This window comes from Herpailurus yagouaroundi, unplaced genomic scaffold, assembly GCF_014898765.1.
Source record: "Herpailurus yagouaroundi ecotype Mexico unplaced genomic scaffold, PumYag 140, whole genome shotgun sequence".
Classification (NCBI taxonomy): Eukaryota; Metazoa; Chordata; class Mammalia; order Carnivora; family Felidae; genus Herpailurus; species Herpailurus yagouaroundi.
In genome coordinates, this window is record NW_024412395.1 from 43,303,787 (window position 1) to 43,320,568 (window position 16,782).

Consider the following 16,782-nt stretch of genomic DNA (forward strand, 5'->3'; position numbering starts at 1 on the left):
GACATCTAGGACACCTTATTAACATCTTCTTGTTTGACTTATGTCTCCCATGGGGATCTGGGAATGAAGTGAATTGCCTCGAAGTGTTAAAATCTGGCTGAGTTGGTTGGAGTCCACCTTGGACTAGTCTGATAAGAAGTTAGCATCTTAGGTGAGATTCTTAATGTCCATTAGACTTGCAGCACTGCAGGCTGTATTTTATATCAGCAGCCAGGTGTGGGCAGTGACACAGGGCTGGGGAGATCTCTCTTACCGGCCCAGGGATCCAAGGCATTCAGTGCAAAACCTGGCCAGCAGCCCGAGCGAGTAGGAGCCATGTGACTCTGGTGAGTTGGAGTGTGCAATTGCCTCCTGCTTCAGAGCTACCTGATCCGAATACTAAGCAGAGCGAGTGCCGGGCTGAGTGTAGGACATTGAAGACACTGCAGAGAAAGGTGCTTATTCCAGAGGCGTTACAAAACATGGAGATTAAAGACCAGGGAGCTCAAATGGAGCCGCTGCTGCCTACGGTAAGAGACAACCTGCTGTCACAGATTAACCGCGTTTGCTGCAAATCCTGTCAGGCAAGCGGTCGGCTGGCTAGATGCAGTGAATGTACTTTTGGGGTGGTGGATAGCTCCCACGACATATGGACAGGGGTCTCCTCCCATCTCGGGTGACTGAAATGCATAACGCAAAGCACATGATTTTTTTTTCCCCCTTCTCAATATGGATGCACTACGGTGATGAAATGTCTCATGTTTGCTGCTGTTTGAAGAGATGGCTAGGTTTTAGCAGCAGGGACAGCTGTGTGTCTCTCTCCCAGCCCGTTTCTGCCTATCTCTGTTTCTTAGGCTGTGCAGTGGTGGCTGAAGACCCTGCAGAGAAGCCCCCTCCCTTTTTATCATATTCCATTCATGATAAATTTCCTCTCTATGCCTCATCCCCCTGGCAGTGAGGTAAGGGGATCTGCTGCTGTTGCAGCTCTAGAGATTTAGTATCTGCAGAAACCAGGGGAAAGGAGAACAGGAGGATTGTGTGTGTGTGTGTGTGTGTGTGTATTTTGTCAATCTCTCTTAAAAGGAAATATGTCATGGTTCACATACAAAGAAGGTATGCATTTTGGGGGGACAGGCTGACAATTCAGCTTTGAATATCTGAAAGGTTCATGAGTTGTCATTTAGAAATGTCCTGCTTATTTCTGGGTCTTAAGCCAGATCTAAATCTTGGGTAAGTAGTTGGTTTCCCTATCCTCTCCACAGTCTCTGGGTGGCTTACAGACTTTGTAGCTCTTCAGGCAACATCTTTCTCAGCCTGGAGCAGCTGATGTTGCTGTGTTCAAGGAAAAAAAGAAAAATAACAACAATAACAACAACAACAACAATAACAACAACAACAGTATTTTCTTGATGCAACAGAGATGCCAAATGCAAGCTTCCAGCTGTCTATCAGCACTATCACAGCTCAGAACAGCAGAAATCTCCTCCCTGCTCCAAACCAGGAAGAGGGGCTGCTCTCAGCTCTCTGTTACTCAGGTTGGTGACCCACCTTGCAGAATAGGGACTGAGAGCAAGCTGTCCACTTCCACGTCCATTTCTAGGCTGTGAACACATCTTTAAATCAAATGATACCTCGGGGAGTGGGCAAATTCTGGGCCACTGTATTTTTAGGGCCTTACCTCTCCTGCTGGGCTCAAAATCTGCAAAAGATGCCAGTTTGCATCCCGGAATTGGCTGTGGCTACTGAGCATGCTCAGTTCTCCTCAGGACGCTAGATTTGGGCTGGGAGGGAGCAGGAGGATGGGAAGAACGCAGGCGTCACTACCAAGAATGGAGCCTAAATAAAGGGCGGGGGCTGTGAGGGGAAAAAAGGAAGCATATCAATTAGCCTGCCTGCTTAAAAGTAGAAACATTTCTCTGTGGATCAAGGTGGAGTTATTTTATAAAAATGAGAATAAAATATTTGTCTCTCTTCCCTAACTTGAATAGATATATAAATTAGGATTCTGTGGGTACTCAGAATAAAGGATGTCAAGAATGTCAGAGAGAACTATCATTCCTTGGATGAAAGGAAGGGACTATACATAGGAATTGAAGGATGGAGATTTAGGAAAGGTTAAGTTATATGGAAAAACCCCTTTTTTTAGGGGGAAGGGGTTTGGAAGTTGGCCTAGAAAAGCACGCTGAAGTCAGTTTGATGTGGCATATGAGTTGTCACTTCTGGGAACACTTACAGGGTTTAGGACCAAGTGAGAATTAACTGGAAGACTTTAAAAGAGGATAGCATTACTGGGTTAGATGGGCAATCAGTGTATGGCTTAAAGGAGCAGAGAAAATAAAAGTTTGGCTAGAAAACAAGGTCTATCATCAGTCTGATGGAAATTTTTGAGGAGTCAAAGGTTGCATTTTATGTGGATAATGGCCAGTACAGAATAGTTACATAGTTACATAGTTTAATGGCAAAAGAAGATCATGTTAGCAGTTGATTATATGAAAAATAAACTTGAGAGGCTAGAATGGATGCTGAATTACTGGCCTACTTTTATACTTCTATAGTATTTTCAGCTTCAATTGCTTTTATGACTTGTTTTTTAGTTTTCAAAGCAGTCATTTTAAGTAAAGCAGATTTTATTATTTTAATTTTATAAACGAGAAATTGAGGCATAGGGACTTGGAATAACTTGTCTAAGGTCACAGAGTATTGAAGCCAGCACTGGAATATAGGTCTTCTAAAACTAGTTCAGAAAGAAAAGCACTATTTTTTTTTTTTTTACATTACATTATTAATCAGGCTTATCATAATCAGATCCTGGACTGGAGTTTTTATACTTGGAAGAGGGAGGAAGAAATAGCTTTTGACTCTGCTTTAGAAAATTAATCAGATGACTTTGCAAATAATTATGTAAATGGCAATATGGCATAATATTTAAAAACACAGTCTGGTAGGTCACAGCACTGCTATTTACATGCTTTATGATCCCGGGGAAGTGATAAGCCTCAGTTTCTTCAACTGAAAAACGGGAAGGGAATGGTACGTATATCTTGGGTTTTGAGAAGAGTGAATCAAATAACTTATGTGAAATATCTGTCATTTAGTAAGTGCTCAATAAAAGTTAGCTGCTAATAGGGAGGAAAGGGAGTAAAAGTTTCTTTTTAAGCTTCCAAGGTTTACCTTCATTTTAGTGTATATAAAGTACATTTTAAGGGTGTGAGTGAAGGAGGTCCTGACATGTTTCCTTTTTTTCTCAGTCCTCCTTAGGGAGCTTTACAGATAATTTTCTTTTGCTGAACAAGGCATCATAGCATTTATTGGCCCTCATCACTCTAAGGGTTAGGACATTCAGCTCTTCTAGGCTCAGAGTATAGTCTGGCTTTGATAGTACCTGACCGATGCATCTGAAGCTATGGATCAAGCCGTGTTCAGAAGATTCCTTCATTTATTAAAAGCCTACTTTTGGCCAAACATGTTCGTGGGGCTGAGAATATAGCAATGAACAAGATAGACAAAAACCCTGTCCACATGGTGCTCACAGTCTCTAGCTAGTCTAGAGATAGAGCTCAATTTAGCTTTTAGAGAAAAACTGCTATTTTCTCCTCAAATAATCATTGTCATAAGTTGTTTGAGATGGGTAAATATGAAGACTATTTGTGATAGTAATGAGGGTGGTATCCCTTTAGTAAAGATGGAATTAATCTTTTGAAAGTATGAAGCCAGGAATTTAGGACTGCATAGGACTTCAAATTTGTCCTTGACACTGAGTGTTGAGTTTGCTTCTAGGAGTAAATTACTAGACCACGGAAGAGACTTCTAGGAGAGTAGTTTTATAACAAGTATTTCTATCTCATGCCATTTAATCTTGGGTGATATTTTAGTGGTTCCATGTTGGATCCCTTATAAAATTCTGATGTCCTAAAAGGAGCTAATTTTAAGTTGAACTTGCTTGTAAAACTGCCCTGAGGTATGGAACTAGAGTAAAGATCACTTTTTAAAGGTAATTTATTGGTGGAATAGAGCTCCTTTTAAAATGGTAATTCTAGATTCCCAAATGGCCCAGTTTATTGCTTTATTTGTGAAAAGAACCTTATGAAAAATCTTCTATGTTATTAAATGAGGGAAAGGGGGACTAAAATGTCAAAGTAATGAAAAGAGTATGTAAGTTGGCTAAGTAATATTGGTATTTATATTTTATTTAAATGGTGATTTAGATTATAGTACTAATTTTAAAAAACATACTCACATAGTAATATGTAGGAAGCAAAATGCAGTATAAGAAATCCTCATTTTCCCCTTTATGACTTGAATTTTTACTCTACAATGGTGAGTGACTATAAAAATAAAATGTACATATGGGATGCCAAGGTTGCTAATGAGTGGTAGAATCTAAAGCCTACAAGTATTGTTTATGGTAAAAATATTGAAGGCAGATGAGGAAGTGAGATAGTCTTTGATGGAGGCTTAGAAAATATCTGGGTAAAGGTCTGGAACTCAAATAGAGTTAGTGAACATGGCCCAAAATAATCACACTTCCAATGTATCCCAATAACCTTGGGATGATGATTAATTCAGAAGTATAAATTGGGCATAGACCATAGTGAATTGCAAGATACTTCAAGTGAATGGAGAAATGTGGGTGCCACTCTTAACACTGCTTTGTAGAGAAACTCCACTCTTCCCTTCTCCTACCTCATAGGATACATGACATGTGATCATTTGGCTTTCTGTGAGGATACCACTCTCCATCTATATAGTAATATTAGTTAATTTTTATTTATTGTAGTTAAAATAAGTGTAAATTAAAGTTCTAATATATTGTTCCACTTAAAAGAGTTGTCTCAGGGGCGCCTGGGTGGCGCAGTCGGTTAAGCGTCCGACTTCAGCCAGGTCACGATCTCGCGGTCCGTGAGTTCGAGCCTCACGTCAGGCTCTGGGCTGATGGCTCGGAGCCTGGAGCCTGTTTCCGATTCTGTGTCTCCCTCTCTCTCTGACCCTCCCCCGTTCATGCTCTGTCTCTCTCTGTCCCAAAAATAAATAAACGTTGAAAAAAAAAATAAAAAAAAAAAAGAGTTGTCTCAGATACTCTTTGAGGTTATGTTGCTCTTATTTAGAAAAGGGGAGTAACTAGTATTTAATGCATCTGTTTTGTGGAATCATAAATGTTTTGGCCTGAAAAGGACTACTGAGCTCAGTTGCAGGTTTTGGACTAACTCACTAATTTACTTAAATGCATGATGAAACTGAACAACCAAGAGATAAGAAGATGTATTTAAGGGTATGCTGCTTACATTAGTTAACGGCAGAGCTTGGCCTAGAGTCCAAACCTCTTTATTCTTTCCATCATTGTGTAGTCCTGCTTCTAGCATAGAGTCAACATCTGAGTGCTAAGTTAAATATGATGATGGTAATTAGACAAGTTTTATGAAGTAATAATAGGTATTGTCTCAGGCTCACTCTAAGCACACACATCTTTAGTCTTCATGATAATCCTGAAAGGTTGCTAATGTTATCCAGCCTTACAGATAAAGAAACTAAGGCTGAGAAGGTCAAGTAAGTTACCCAGGTTCCCATAGCTAATAAGTACTGAGCTAGCATTTGAAAATATTACATCTAATTAAAAAGTGACTCTTTTTAATTAGAGCCAATTTAAAAAAAGGAATACCGTTATAATATGAACTTTTTCATCTACCTCTTCTTTTTTTTTTTTTTTTCCATCTACCTCTTCAAAAATGAAACTACTATGATATAAGATGTTACAAAATGTAAGGCACTGCAGGCCACATCTTACATGATTCCACTTATATGAAAAGTTCAGAATAGGAAAATCCTTAGAGACTAAAGTAGATTAGTGGTTGCCAAGGCCTGGGGCAGAATTGGGGGAGTGATTGCTAACATCTATTGTTTTTTTGTTTGTTTGTTTTCAGTGATGGAAATATTTTGGAGTTACATAGTGGTGTGATGGTTACATAACATTGTGAATTATACTAAATTGTATACTGCAAAATGGTGAATTTTACCTAAAAAGTATTGCAAAAAAATAGGCAAGTTATTTAACCTTTATCACTAACAGGGAAAAAATTGAGGATCTAAACAATTCTTATATCAGTCCTATTTATATAAATCAAGAAAAGAGCAAATGAAAAATTCATGAAGATTCACAACACACACACAAACACACACACACCCTAGATCATGTCTACCACAAAATGTATTCTTTTTGTGAAGACAGTGCTAAGGCTAGTCAGGGTTTCACTATTTGCAGACCTAGAGGTCTTTGGGAATATATCCTCAAAGCTGAGTTAAGAGAGTATATAGCATATCCTATGTACGAGAGAGGAAGAGAACTATTTCACTTGGGTCAAATTGTTATTTTTTTTCTCCAGATCATTTTTCTGAACTTTCTCTTGTTATACATTAAATTTTAGCATAAGGAACATCAAAACAACTAAATTTCTAGGAAAATACTTTTTTCCCCATTATACCTCATTTTGTGTGACCAACATTTTTTAAAGGTCATTGTTGGTTTAGCCTCATACAGTATTATGTTACTGTATAGTAAGTCAAAATCCAAAGGAAACAGATTAATTATCAATCATATTATACTGATTTTCAAAGTATGTTTCTTGTAAGATCTTATGATGTTTAAGGAGATTTTTTACATATCATAATAAATGCACCATATATATATATATATAATTTACATGTCATAAAATTCTGTTGCAAGTGTACAATTCAGTGATTTTCAGTAAATTTATAGAACTGAGCAACCATCACTGCAATCCAGTTTTAGAACATTTCATTGTCCCAAAAAGCTTTCTCCAGTCCACGTGTAGTCAATATCCACTTTTGTTTTTTTAAAAATTTTTTTTTTCAACGTTTATTTATTTTTGGGACAGAGAGAGACAGAGCATGAACGGGGGAGGGGCAGAGAGAGAGGGAGACACAGAATCGGAAACAGGCTCCAGGCTCCGAGCCATCAGCCCAGAGCCCGACGCGGGGCTCGAACTCCCGGCCGCGAGATCGTGACCTGGCTGAAGTCGGACGCTTAACCGACTGCGCCACCCAGGCGCCCCGTCAATATCCACTTTTGACCCTAGGCAATAATTAATCTACATTTTGCTGATTTCCTTTTCGTCTCTGTAAATTTGCCTTTTCTGGACATTTAATATAAGTAGAATTGTACAATAGACAGTCTTTTGCATCTGGCTATTTTCACTTAAGTGAAACACTTTTGAGATCCATTCATATTGTAGCATTTATTAGAAGTTTGTTCCTTTTTATTGCTGGAACGTATTACATTATATGGCTAGCAGACCTTCTTTTGTTTATTGAGACTTTAGTCATTTGTATAGTTTCTAACTTTTGGTTCTTATATATAGTGCTATTATAAATTTTCATTTATAATTGTTTCCATGTGGGCATATATTTACACTTCTCTTGGGTAGAGTCCTATGAGTGGAATTATTGGATCATATAGTAAGTTTATATATAATGTTCAAAGAAATGGACTCTTTTTCAGTGAGACTGTGCCATTTCACAGGTACCAGCTCTACCATAATAGAAGGGTTTAGGTTTCTCCACATTTTTGCCAACACTTGATATTGTCTTTTTGAATAGTCATTTTAATGAGTATAAAATGGTATGCTGTTGTGATTTTGATTTGCAATCTCATAATGACTTATTTTCTTAGTCCATTTGTGTTACTATAAGAAGATATCATAGACTGGATGGCTTATTAACAACAAAAATTTATTTTGTGCATCTTTGGAAGCTGGGAAGTACAAAATCAATGAGTGGTATGTTTGGTATCTGATGAGAGCTGGTTAATAGATAGCCATCTTTCAGCTATGTTCTCAGATGGCAGATGGAAAGAGCTACCTGGGGCCCTCTTTTATAAAAGCCCCAATCATTTCCCAAAGGCCCTTCTTCTTCTTCTTCTTCTTCTTCTTCTTCTTCTTCTTCTTCTTCTTCTTCTTCTTCTTCTTCTTCTTCTTCTTCTCCTTCTTCTTCTCCTTCTTCTTCTTCTTCTCCTTCTTCTTCTTCTTCTCCTTCTTCTTCTTCTTCTCCTTCTTCTTCTTCTTCTCCTTCTTCTTCTCCTTCTTCTTCTTCTTCTTCTTCTTCTTCTTCTTCTTCTTCTTCCGTTTGTTTATTTTGAGAGAGAGTGAGAGAGAGCTTGTGCATGTGTGAGTCAGGGAGGGACAGAGAGAGAGGGAGAAAGAGAATTCCAAGGGGGCTCCACACTGTCAGTGAGGAGCCCAGTGCTGGGCTTGATCTCACAAACTGTGAGATCATGACCTGAGCCTATCCCAGGAGTCGGTCACTTAACCAGCTGAGACACCCAGGTGCCCCAGAAAGGCCCCATCTTCTAATACCATCACTTTGGGGGTTAGGTTTCAATCTACTAATTTGGAGTATGTGTTTGGGGAAACACATTTGGTCTATAGCACTAATGATGTTGGACATCTTTTTATGTGCTTATTAGCCATTTGTATATATTCTTTTACGAAATGTTGATTAAAATATTTTGTCCATTTTCAAATTGATATTTGTTGTCTTGTAAGAGTTTTATATATATATATAGTACATATACTGGATATAACTTTTTTGTCATAAATATGATTTGCAAATATTTTCTGTCTGGCCTTAACTTTCTTGATGACTTTTGGAATACAGAAGTTTTTAATTTTGACAAAGTGCAATTTATCAATTTTTTCTTTTATCAATTGTGCTTTTGGTGTTGAATCTAAGAACTCTGCCTAAACCAAGCTCATGAAGAGTTTTCTTTGTATGTTTTTTCCTAGGAGTTTTATAGTTTTGGTTCTTACATGTAGATCACTGATCTATTTTGAGTTAATTTTTGTGTATGGTGTGAGTAAGAGTCTAAATTCTTTGCATATAGATATCTAATTGCTCAAGCACCATTTGTGAAAAAGGCCACCTTTTTTTCCAGTGGATTTTCTTGTCAGCTTTGTTGAAAGTAAATTGATTATCAATAGAAGGTCACTTTTTCTGGGCTCTAAGTTCTGTTCTGTTAATCTATGTGTGTTTCTTTACCCTAATACTACATTGTCTTATTATTGAGACTTTATAGTAAAATTTGGTATCAAGTATTATAAGTCCTTCCACTTTATTCTTTTTCTAAATTGTTTTGGCTATTTTAGATCCTTTGAATTTTAGGATCTACTTATTGATTTCTACAAAAACCCTGAAAAAATTTTGATAGGGATTGTTTTAAATTTACAGATCAATTTGGGCAGAATTGCCATCTTGGCAATACTGAGTCTTCCAAAACATGTACGTGGACTGTCTCTTGACGTATTTAGATCTTTAATTTCTTATGGCAATGTTTTGTAGTTTGGTTTTTTTTTTTTTTTTTTTTTTAGTGAGGACTTCTATGTATACAAAATGACACAAAAATTTCTGGATGCCATGTATATATGCGTTCCTATGTTAAACTTAGGCCATTTTCAAAGAGTTTAGGACTCCAGAAGTCTTCCAAGAAAATGGAAATAGAGATTAATCTACAGACTTAGTGGGGGTAGAGTGAGAATGTATTACAGCCAAGGACTTGGTATGGTTTTGATCTAATGATGAAGTCCTCATAAGAGTATCATCAATACTTGATCATTTATCATGAAAATTATGCTCTAAGGATTTAATAAGCAAGTATTTTTTAGAAGAATTTTCCCGTTGCATATTGAATGTGTTAGGTTGCTGGAGTGCCTCCAACATTTATTTTTACCAATGCTTATTCTTGCTTATTCTGAGAAACCAAAATTATTTAGAGAAGGCAATTGCTTCCTAATGACTTTCTTTTGACTAATGAGGCTTTGATATCAAAGGTGATAACCTAGTCACATTCCAGAAAACAGGTGCCATAAAAAGTAGTTAGGTATATAATAACTACTGGATGGAATCAAAACATAGCTCTGCTTATGAAGCACATTTCATTTTTGTTAGATTCACTCTGCTCCTTTCATAAATACAGAGGTGATTTCCTGTTGATATTTAAGCTGCTTTTGGAATAAGCCTATCAAAAGTCTTCTGATTTGTTCAGAAATAAGACTGTGGTAATAAAATGGAAAAACATGCAGACATCAGGACCTAGACCTAATGTATAATTTGTTATTTAAGTGTATATAATGTACTTTGTGTTTTATTAATGAATAATGTTGTGATATAAATACCTATAAAAACTGATATTATATAATTTTACAGAGCATTTCTAGGAGATATTATTACTATTATTTACAAATAAAGGGATTATTATTGAAACTTCACACTCAAGAAGCACCTGTATCAGAATCATCAGGAGGGCTCATTAAAAATGCAGGTTCTGGGCCTTGCTACTCAAGTATGAAGAATATCAAGGGGATGGAGCCAATAAACAAGCAATATAAAGAACTCTCTAGGTGATTCTCATGTACACTAAAGTTTGAGAATATTTACCTTAAAAAATTAACTGAAAAATTATAGTATGTCTGAGTTATTTTAGCTGTGGGAATGCTAGAAGACCAAATCTTGCAAAAAAAAAAAGGGGATATTTTTTATAGATCATAATGGATTACAAAATTGCTGAGTGCTCATGTTACTCATTTAGCATTGATTACATATTACATATCACTTTGTAATTTATATGTGTATATAAAATTATTTTTACTCATATATAAATACACATAGATATGACTTGTTTCCTTGATTAGAGTGCTAGATTCTTAAAAGCAGAGTCTATTGTTTCACAGAATTTTGTACTGCTTTCTAACAGAGCTAAGTGCATGCAAGTCCTTCTTAAACATATCATGGGTAATACATTAAGCAGCAACACTAGTCGACCTCAGTTGTCAAGAGCTTAAACTTTAGAGTCAGACAGTTCTAACTGTTCCAATTAAGTATGTATGCCAGCTTTGGCAAGTTTCCCAGCTGTTCAAAGCCTCACTCTTCTTATCTATAAAATAAGAATGATGACAATAATAGTAACATCTACCTTGCAGGCTTGTGAGAATCAATTATGTATATAATTATGTACATACCTTTATATATGAGTTATAGTGTTTGGAGTAATTACTCAAAAATTATAGCTATCATTGTTGTTATTACTATTGGCATAATATTTCTCTTTGATTGAAAATAGTTTCACCAAAGACTTTTATACCCAATATGCATAATTAATTTGATAATGAATTATTGATTTAATAATTCTTATGTAATAACTTGATTTATTCATTTGACAGTAATAAGATGCAAGCCAATAATATATCTGGTAAATATAATACGTTCATTTTTCCTAATTATAAAATTAATACTTATTTTTTAGCATAGTTTAGAAGCATAGAAAAGGACATATAAAAGAAAACATTCATTTTGTTATTTTTTGGCTTTTTATTTTGAGATAAATTTTGCACTTAACACAGTAATTGCAAAAATAGTACAAAGAGTTCCCATATACCTTTCATTTGCTTTGCCATAATATTAAAATCTTACATAATTAGAGTTAACAATCAAAACTAGGAAATGAACATTAGTACAATTCTATTAAATAAACCACCGTATTTATTAGGGTATCATATGTCATTTTTCTGTTACAGGATCCCATTTTGTGTTTAGATATCACTTCTTTTTCTTTTATTTATTTTTTTAAGTTTATTTATTTTTAGAAAGGGAGCATGAGCAGGGGAGGGCAGAGAGACAGGGAGAGGAAGAATCCCAAGCAGGCTCCATGCTGTCAGTGCAGAGCCTGCTGTGGGGTTCAAACCCATAAACTGTGAGATCATGACCTGAGCTGAAATTGAGTCTGATGCTTAACTGATTGAGCTACCCAGGTGTCCCAATGTCTTTTTAATCATCTCCATTTTGTGAGTTATTCAGTCTTCCCCTATCTTTCATGACCTTGACACTCTTGAAGTCTACAGGGCATTTTTTTTTTTTTTTTTGTAGATTATCTCTCCATTTGTGTTTCCAAGCTTCTCAATGAGATTGAGGTTATGCATTTATTGTCAAGAATACCACTGAAGTGATGTTTCCTTCTCAGTGAGTTATATCAGGGGATAGATGATGTCATTTCTGGGTATGTTAACCTTGATTATGGAGGTGTCTGCTAGGTTTTCTACCTGTAAAATTAAAAATTTCCCTTTTGTAGTAATGAATATCTTGGAGGAGATACTCGAAACTATAGCAAATATCCTATTTTTCCTCAATCGTTTGCCCACAAATTTTAGCATTTATCAGTTACTATTTCCTGTTTATTATTTATTTATTACTGTGGTATTTGCCTAATGGTGATTTTCTGTTTCTTTCATTCTTTCTGCATTCAGAAATTAGGATTTTTCTATAGGGAAGAGCTGTCACTTCTCTTCCATTTATTTATTCAATTGCCTATTTCAGTATGGACTCAGAGATATTTATTTTACTCTATGGGCCATATCCCAGCACTCTCAATTCCAGTTTTATTGTTCAGATGGTTTCCTCTTTGGATATTAGGAGCTCCTTCAACTGGTTCTCGTCCTTTCAACATGCTTTCATTTGTTTTTGAGCACTTCCTTAGTATCTGACCCCACAAGATTTTCCAGGGTCATCTTGTATTTTCTCTGCCTCAGCCCTGGGATGGGTCATTTCTTTAAGGAACTACTAGGCTAATTTTTGAGGCTATTTATAAATATTGTCAAAATTCTTTCCAGAATGATTGTATAACTAGGTTAGATTTTCACTAGAAGCCTCACAGGTATTTTTTAAATGTTGGCATTTGGAAACATTTTGCTAACACTTTCTTTTGTATTCCATTTCCAACTTTGCTATAGGTAGTGTTTCTCTATGAAGTGGGGTGTTTTGTTTTTTTTTTAAATCACAGTTAAGAAGAATGTCGAATGATTTGGAAAATTATCAAATTATTACCAAAATGCTGCTTGTGGTTACTAGCCTATCTTTTTTATATTTATGCATGGCTTCTTTATACAGTGAAGATATGAACCTCTGGCCCCATCATTACAGACCCATACTGGATACCTTTTTGGCCGTGAAAATTTTCAGTCATCTTCGAATGCATGAAATCGTTCCTCTTCAAAAACCACAGACATTCTTTAAACGTTTTTTTTGTTTTTTTTAAGAATGAAGTTTGGAGAGGTCCAATTCACAAGGTGTTTCAATGTTTTTATCCTTCTTCTCAGCTCTACTGTTTATTAGTTTTTTTTTTAATTTTTTAATATTTATTGATTTTTGAGAGACAGAGAGAATAGAGCATGAGCAGGGGAGGGGCAGAGAGAGAGAGGGGAGACACAGAATCTGAAGCAGGCTCCAGGCTCTGAGCTATCAGCACAGAGCCCGATGTGGGGCTCGAACTCACTGACTGTGAGATCATGACTTGAGCTGAAGTTGGATTCCTAGCCGACTGAGCCACCCAGGTGCTCCTGTTTATTAGTTTATAATAGGCACAGGTTACATTTGGTGTATTAAGATGATTCTTATGTACAGCACTTTCATCTTTATCACTCTGTAAGAAGAGAACTGTCATTCTTATTTGAACCATCTAGGACCTTTCATGTCATCAGAGTCATGTTCAAGAAGTAACTGAAGATCCTGGTAGATGACAAACTTGACAAAAGTAGAATTCTAGACCTTCCAATAGGTTGTCACTTACGTAAAGCATGGTAGTTTGAACTGGGCTCATAAGTCTGATTTTTTTTTCTCCTTATGTGGCTTGAAAAATATAATTAGTTCTTAAGAATGGAGATTAGGTTAATCTACTTTTAAATCAAATAATCTGGTAACAGTTATACAACAGTAATTGTTTTATGTTTGTCTTGGTATTGTAAAGTGGTACTTTCTATTTAGTCTTTGACATAAATATCCATTTAAGTGGTTATCATAAGAGCTAAACAACAACAAATCCTGAACATCCACTCTCTTAGCCCGATATTAGAAAATTTTCAGATACCAGTGCTAGTGTAACAAAAGGAGCTGGAACCTCCAGTACAGACCATTTCTGTGATGTAAGGTAATATAATATTTTGCCAAATCTTTGTGAGGACAAAAATGCAGAAACGGTGAACTTAATATCGCCTTTGTCCATTTAAAAAATCAATGAAGCTTTCTCATAATTCAGGAAATTCTAACTGTATTCATTTAAAACATTCTCAATCTTGAACACAGCTTTAAAAAGATCAACCTTTCATAAAATTACATTAAGTAGCTTATAATTTCACTTGTTCCCTTTTATGATTTAAAAACCATTTCTTTTTAACATACTTAAACTTCATTAGCTCTCGCAGACTAGGAATACTGAATTATACGACTTTCTCATCTAAACAGATTTCTCCCATCTTTAGAGATGGTTGCATGATCTGGCATAAGTTATAAAAGGGCTTATATCTTTGATTCCTTAGGCTAGTGATATATCTCAATGCAAAATATCTAGTAATCTCAGTTCTCTTGATTTCCAGTAGGTCAAATATTTTAGAATGAATTCTACCACCTTTCACGGTTACATTGAAACTTTTGACATTAAAATCAGTTTTTTCTTGGAAAAAATATACTTTCCTGGTGTTTCTCTTGGTTCAGAAAGTATCTTGAAGAGGGAATGAAAAGACTTTAAAAGTTTATTGAATCTCTGATTGTTCCATTAAACAATAATTTGGTGATTGTGTTTCAATAATTTATAAACACATATTTATATTTATCTCAAAAAATAACCTGCATCTTTAGAAAACAAGAAGCAAGAGTGCTTAACAAAATGCAGTTGAACTTTAATACAAACATTAATATATGAATGGCTCATATTTTAATGAATCTAAAATTTTAATTAATTCAGTTACATTAATTACCTTAATGGCAACCTCCCTATTAGATGAGAATGGAGGAGCTAAAGAAGGCTTTCCTGTCTTTTAAGAAATGCAGCAAAGATTCCATCCACATGGGAAGGTATAGTAAACTGTGCCAATCATGGGCTTAGGAAACATTTTGCACTGTTTTGATAATAATGTCTGTGCAGACGGTCCATGTAAAAAGGATCAGTACAAATAAATAAGACTCAAAGGTAATTCAGATTATCTTTTTAAGTCAATAGTTTCAGTATTGCCCTTTTAGGAGATGGTCAGTCAGGTGTGGCCACAAGAGGAGACACAGGAGGGCCTGAGGAAAACAAAAATGTCCATTCGTATTGACCATTCTTCAAAGAAAAAACAAAGACACAAACTAAACAAAATAAAATTTATTAAAGATTTTGGGGACTTTTTGGACTACGGTTTGAAATAACAACGAGGTTACAATAAGATCAGAATAGATGGATCTTAATCCATCTAACGTTTCACAGTGAGTGATTTAGGCCTGAGAGAGTTAGAGACCATTTGATTTTCAGAAGTAATAATTGAATACTCAGAAACAATTGAGGAGGACATAATGCTAAGTGAAATAAGCCAGACACAGGAAGACAAATACTGCATGATCTCACTTGTATGTGGAATCTAAAATAGTTGAACACTGGGGCGCCTGGGTGGCTCAGTTGTTTAAGTGTCTGACTTCAGCTCAGGTCATGATCTCACGATTTGTGGGTTTGAGCCTGGCATAGCGCTCTTTGCTGACAGCTCAGAGCCTGGAGCCTGCTTCGGATTCTGTGTCTCTCTCTCCTTGCCTCTCCCACTTGTGCTCTGTCTGTCTCTCTTTCAAAAATAAATATTTAAAAATAAATAAATAAAATAGTCAAACACCAAGAAGCAGAGAGTAAGAGAGTGTTGCTAGAGGGTGGGGAGGAGAGGGCGTCTGGAGGTGTGGCTCAAAGGTACAAAAGTTTTAGTTACGCAAAATAACACAGGGGAGCCCAGGAAAGTCTCATTATACTGACAGGTCTCTGGAGAGGAAGTTGCTAGTGCTGTGCAGGATCAAGGGGAAGCTATGGCTTTTGGTCAGATGGCAGAAGACAGGTTTTGGAAGGTGAAGAAGAGCAAGGACAGGTTTAGGCTGGAGCCTTTCTTGGGAAAGGCAAGGCAGGGTGAACACTTTAGAATTGTCTAATTTGAATAATTCCTGTGGGCTTTTGGAAGCGGTCTCTGGTCGCCTGGTACTTGGCTCTGAGATGATTTAGGTTTGGTTGGTGACTTAGATGAGGAGGAAGTTGGTGGTATAGATTTGGGGTTGGTTAGTTTGCATGTGAAGAGTATGTTTGTAGGCAAGGTGTTAATTATCTTTGGGATTTAGCTAGTCCTGAAAGGGGCAATCTCTCCCTGGGTCTATAAGGCCCCAAATGCCAAAGCACCAGTAATATAGAAAATAGGAAAATATAGTTACTATACTTGGTTCTGTGATGAATGGATGCCAAGTAGATAAAAGTAGAATCTACAAAAAGATAGAACAAATGGATATCCTGTATCAATCTATAAATTCTCTTTAAAAAGGAAATGGAGAAAGAATCCCTGTTGGGCTAGATGTGACCACCCACTTTATCTGTGTCCATGTATAGGAAGGATTTTGGCAATTCCCTGTAACTTTTTCTCTCATAGTTTTACATGCTCCCATGAAACTATGGGCTTTAATGGAAATTTTATTAAAAATTTTCGATATACCTATACTATTTTTTATAACACACAACCTCTTGTGATAATATTTGCCCATAGCTAACATATAGCTGTTAAACAAAATATAATAATGAGAATATGTATAGGGAAGACAACATATAATTCTTTTTTTTAATGTTTTATTTATTTTGGGGGCACCTGGGTGGCTCAGTTGGTTAAGTGGCCGACTTTGCCTCAGGTTATGATTTCACAGTTTATGAGTTCGAGCCCCCCATTGGGCTCTGTGCTGACAGCTTAGAGCCTGGAGCCT

General features: G+C 36.2%; 1 protein-coding gene across 1 annotated transcript in view; it reads left to right on the plus strand.

Moving 5' to 3' along the window:
• The first annotated feature begins 243 nt into the window (after nt 1–243).
• The window catches only part of SLC4A10 (solute carrier family 4 member 10), a 297,084-nt gene continuing 280,545 nt past the window's right edge, over nt 244–16,782 (plus strand). The window contains exon 1 of the mRNA XM_040475187.1: nt 244–509. Coding sequence (XP_040331121.1) covers nt 462–509 — 48 coding nt within the window. The 5' untranslated portion in view covers nt 244–461. The remainder of the gene's footprint in view (nt 510–16,782) is intronic.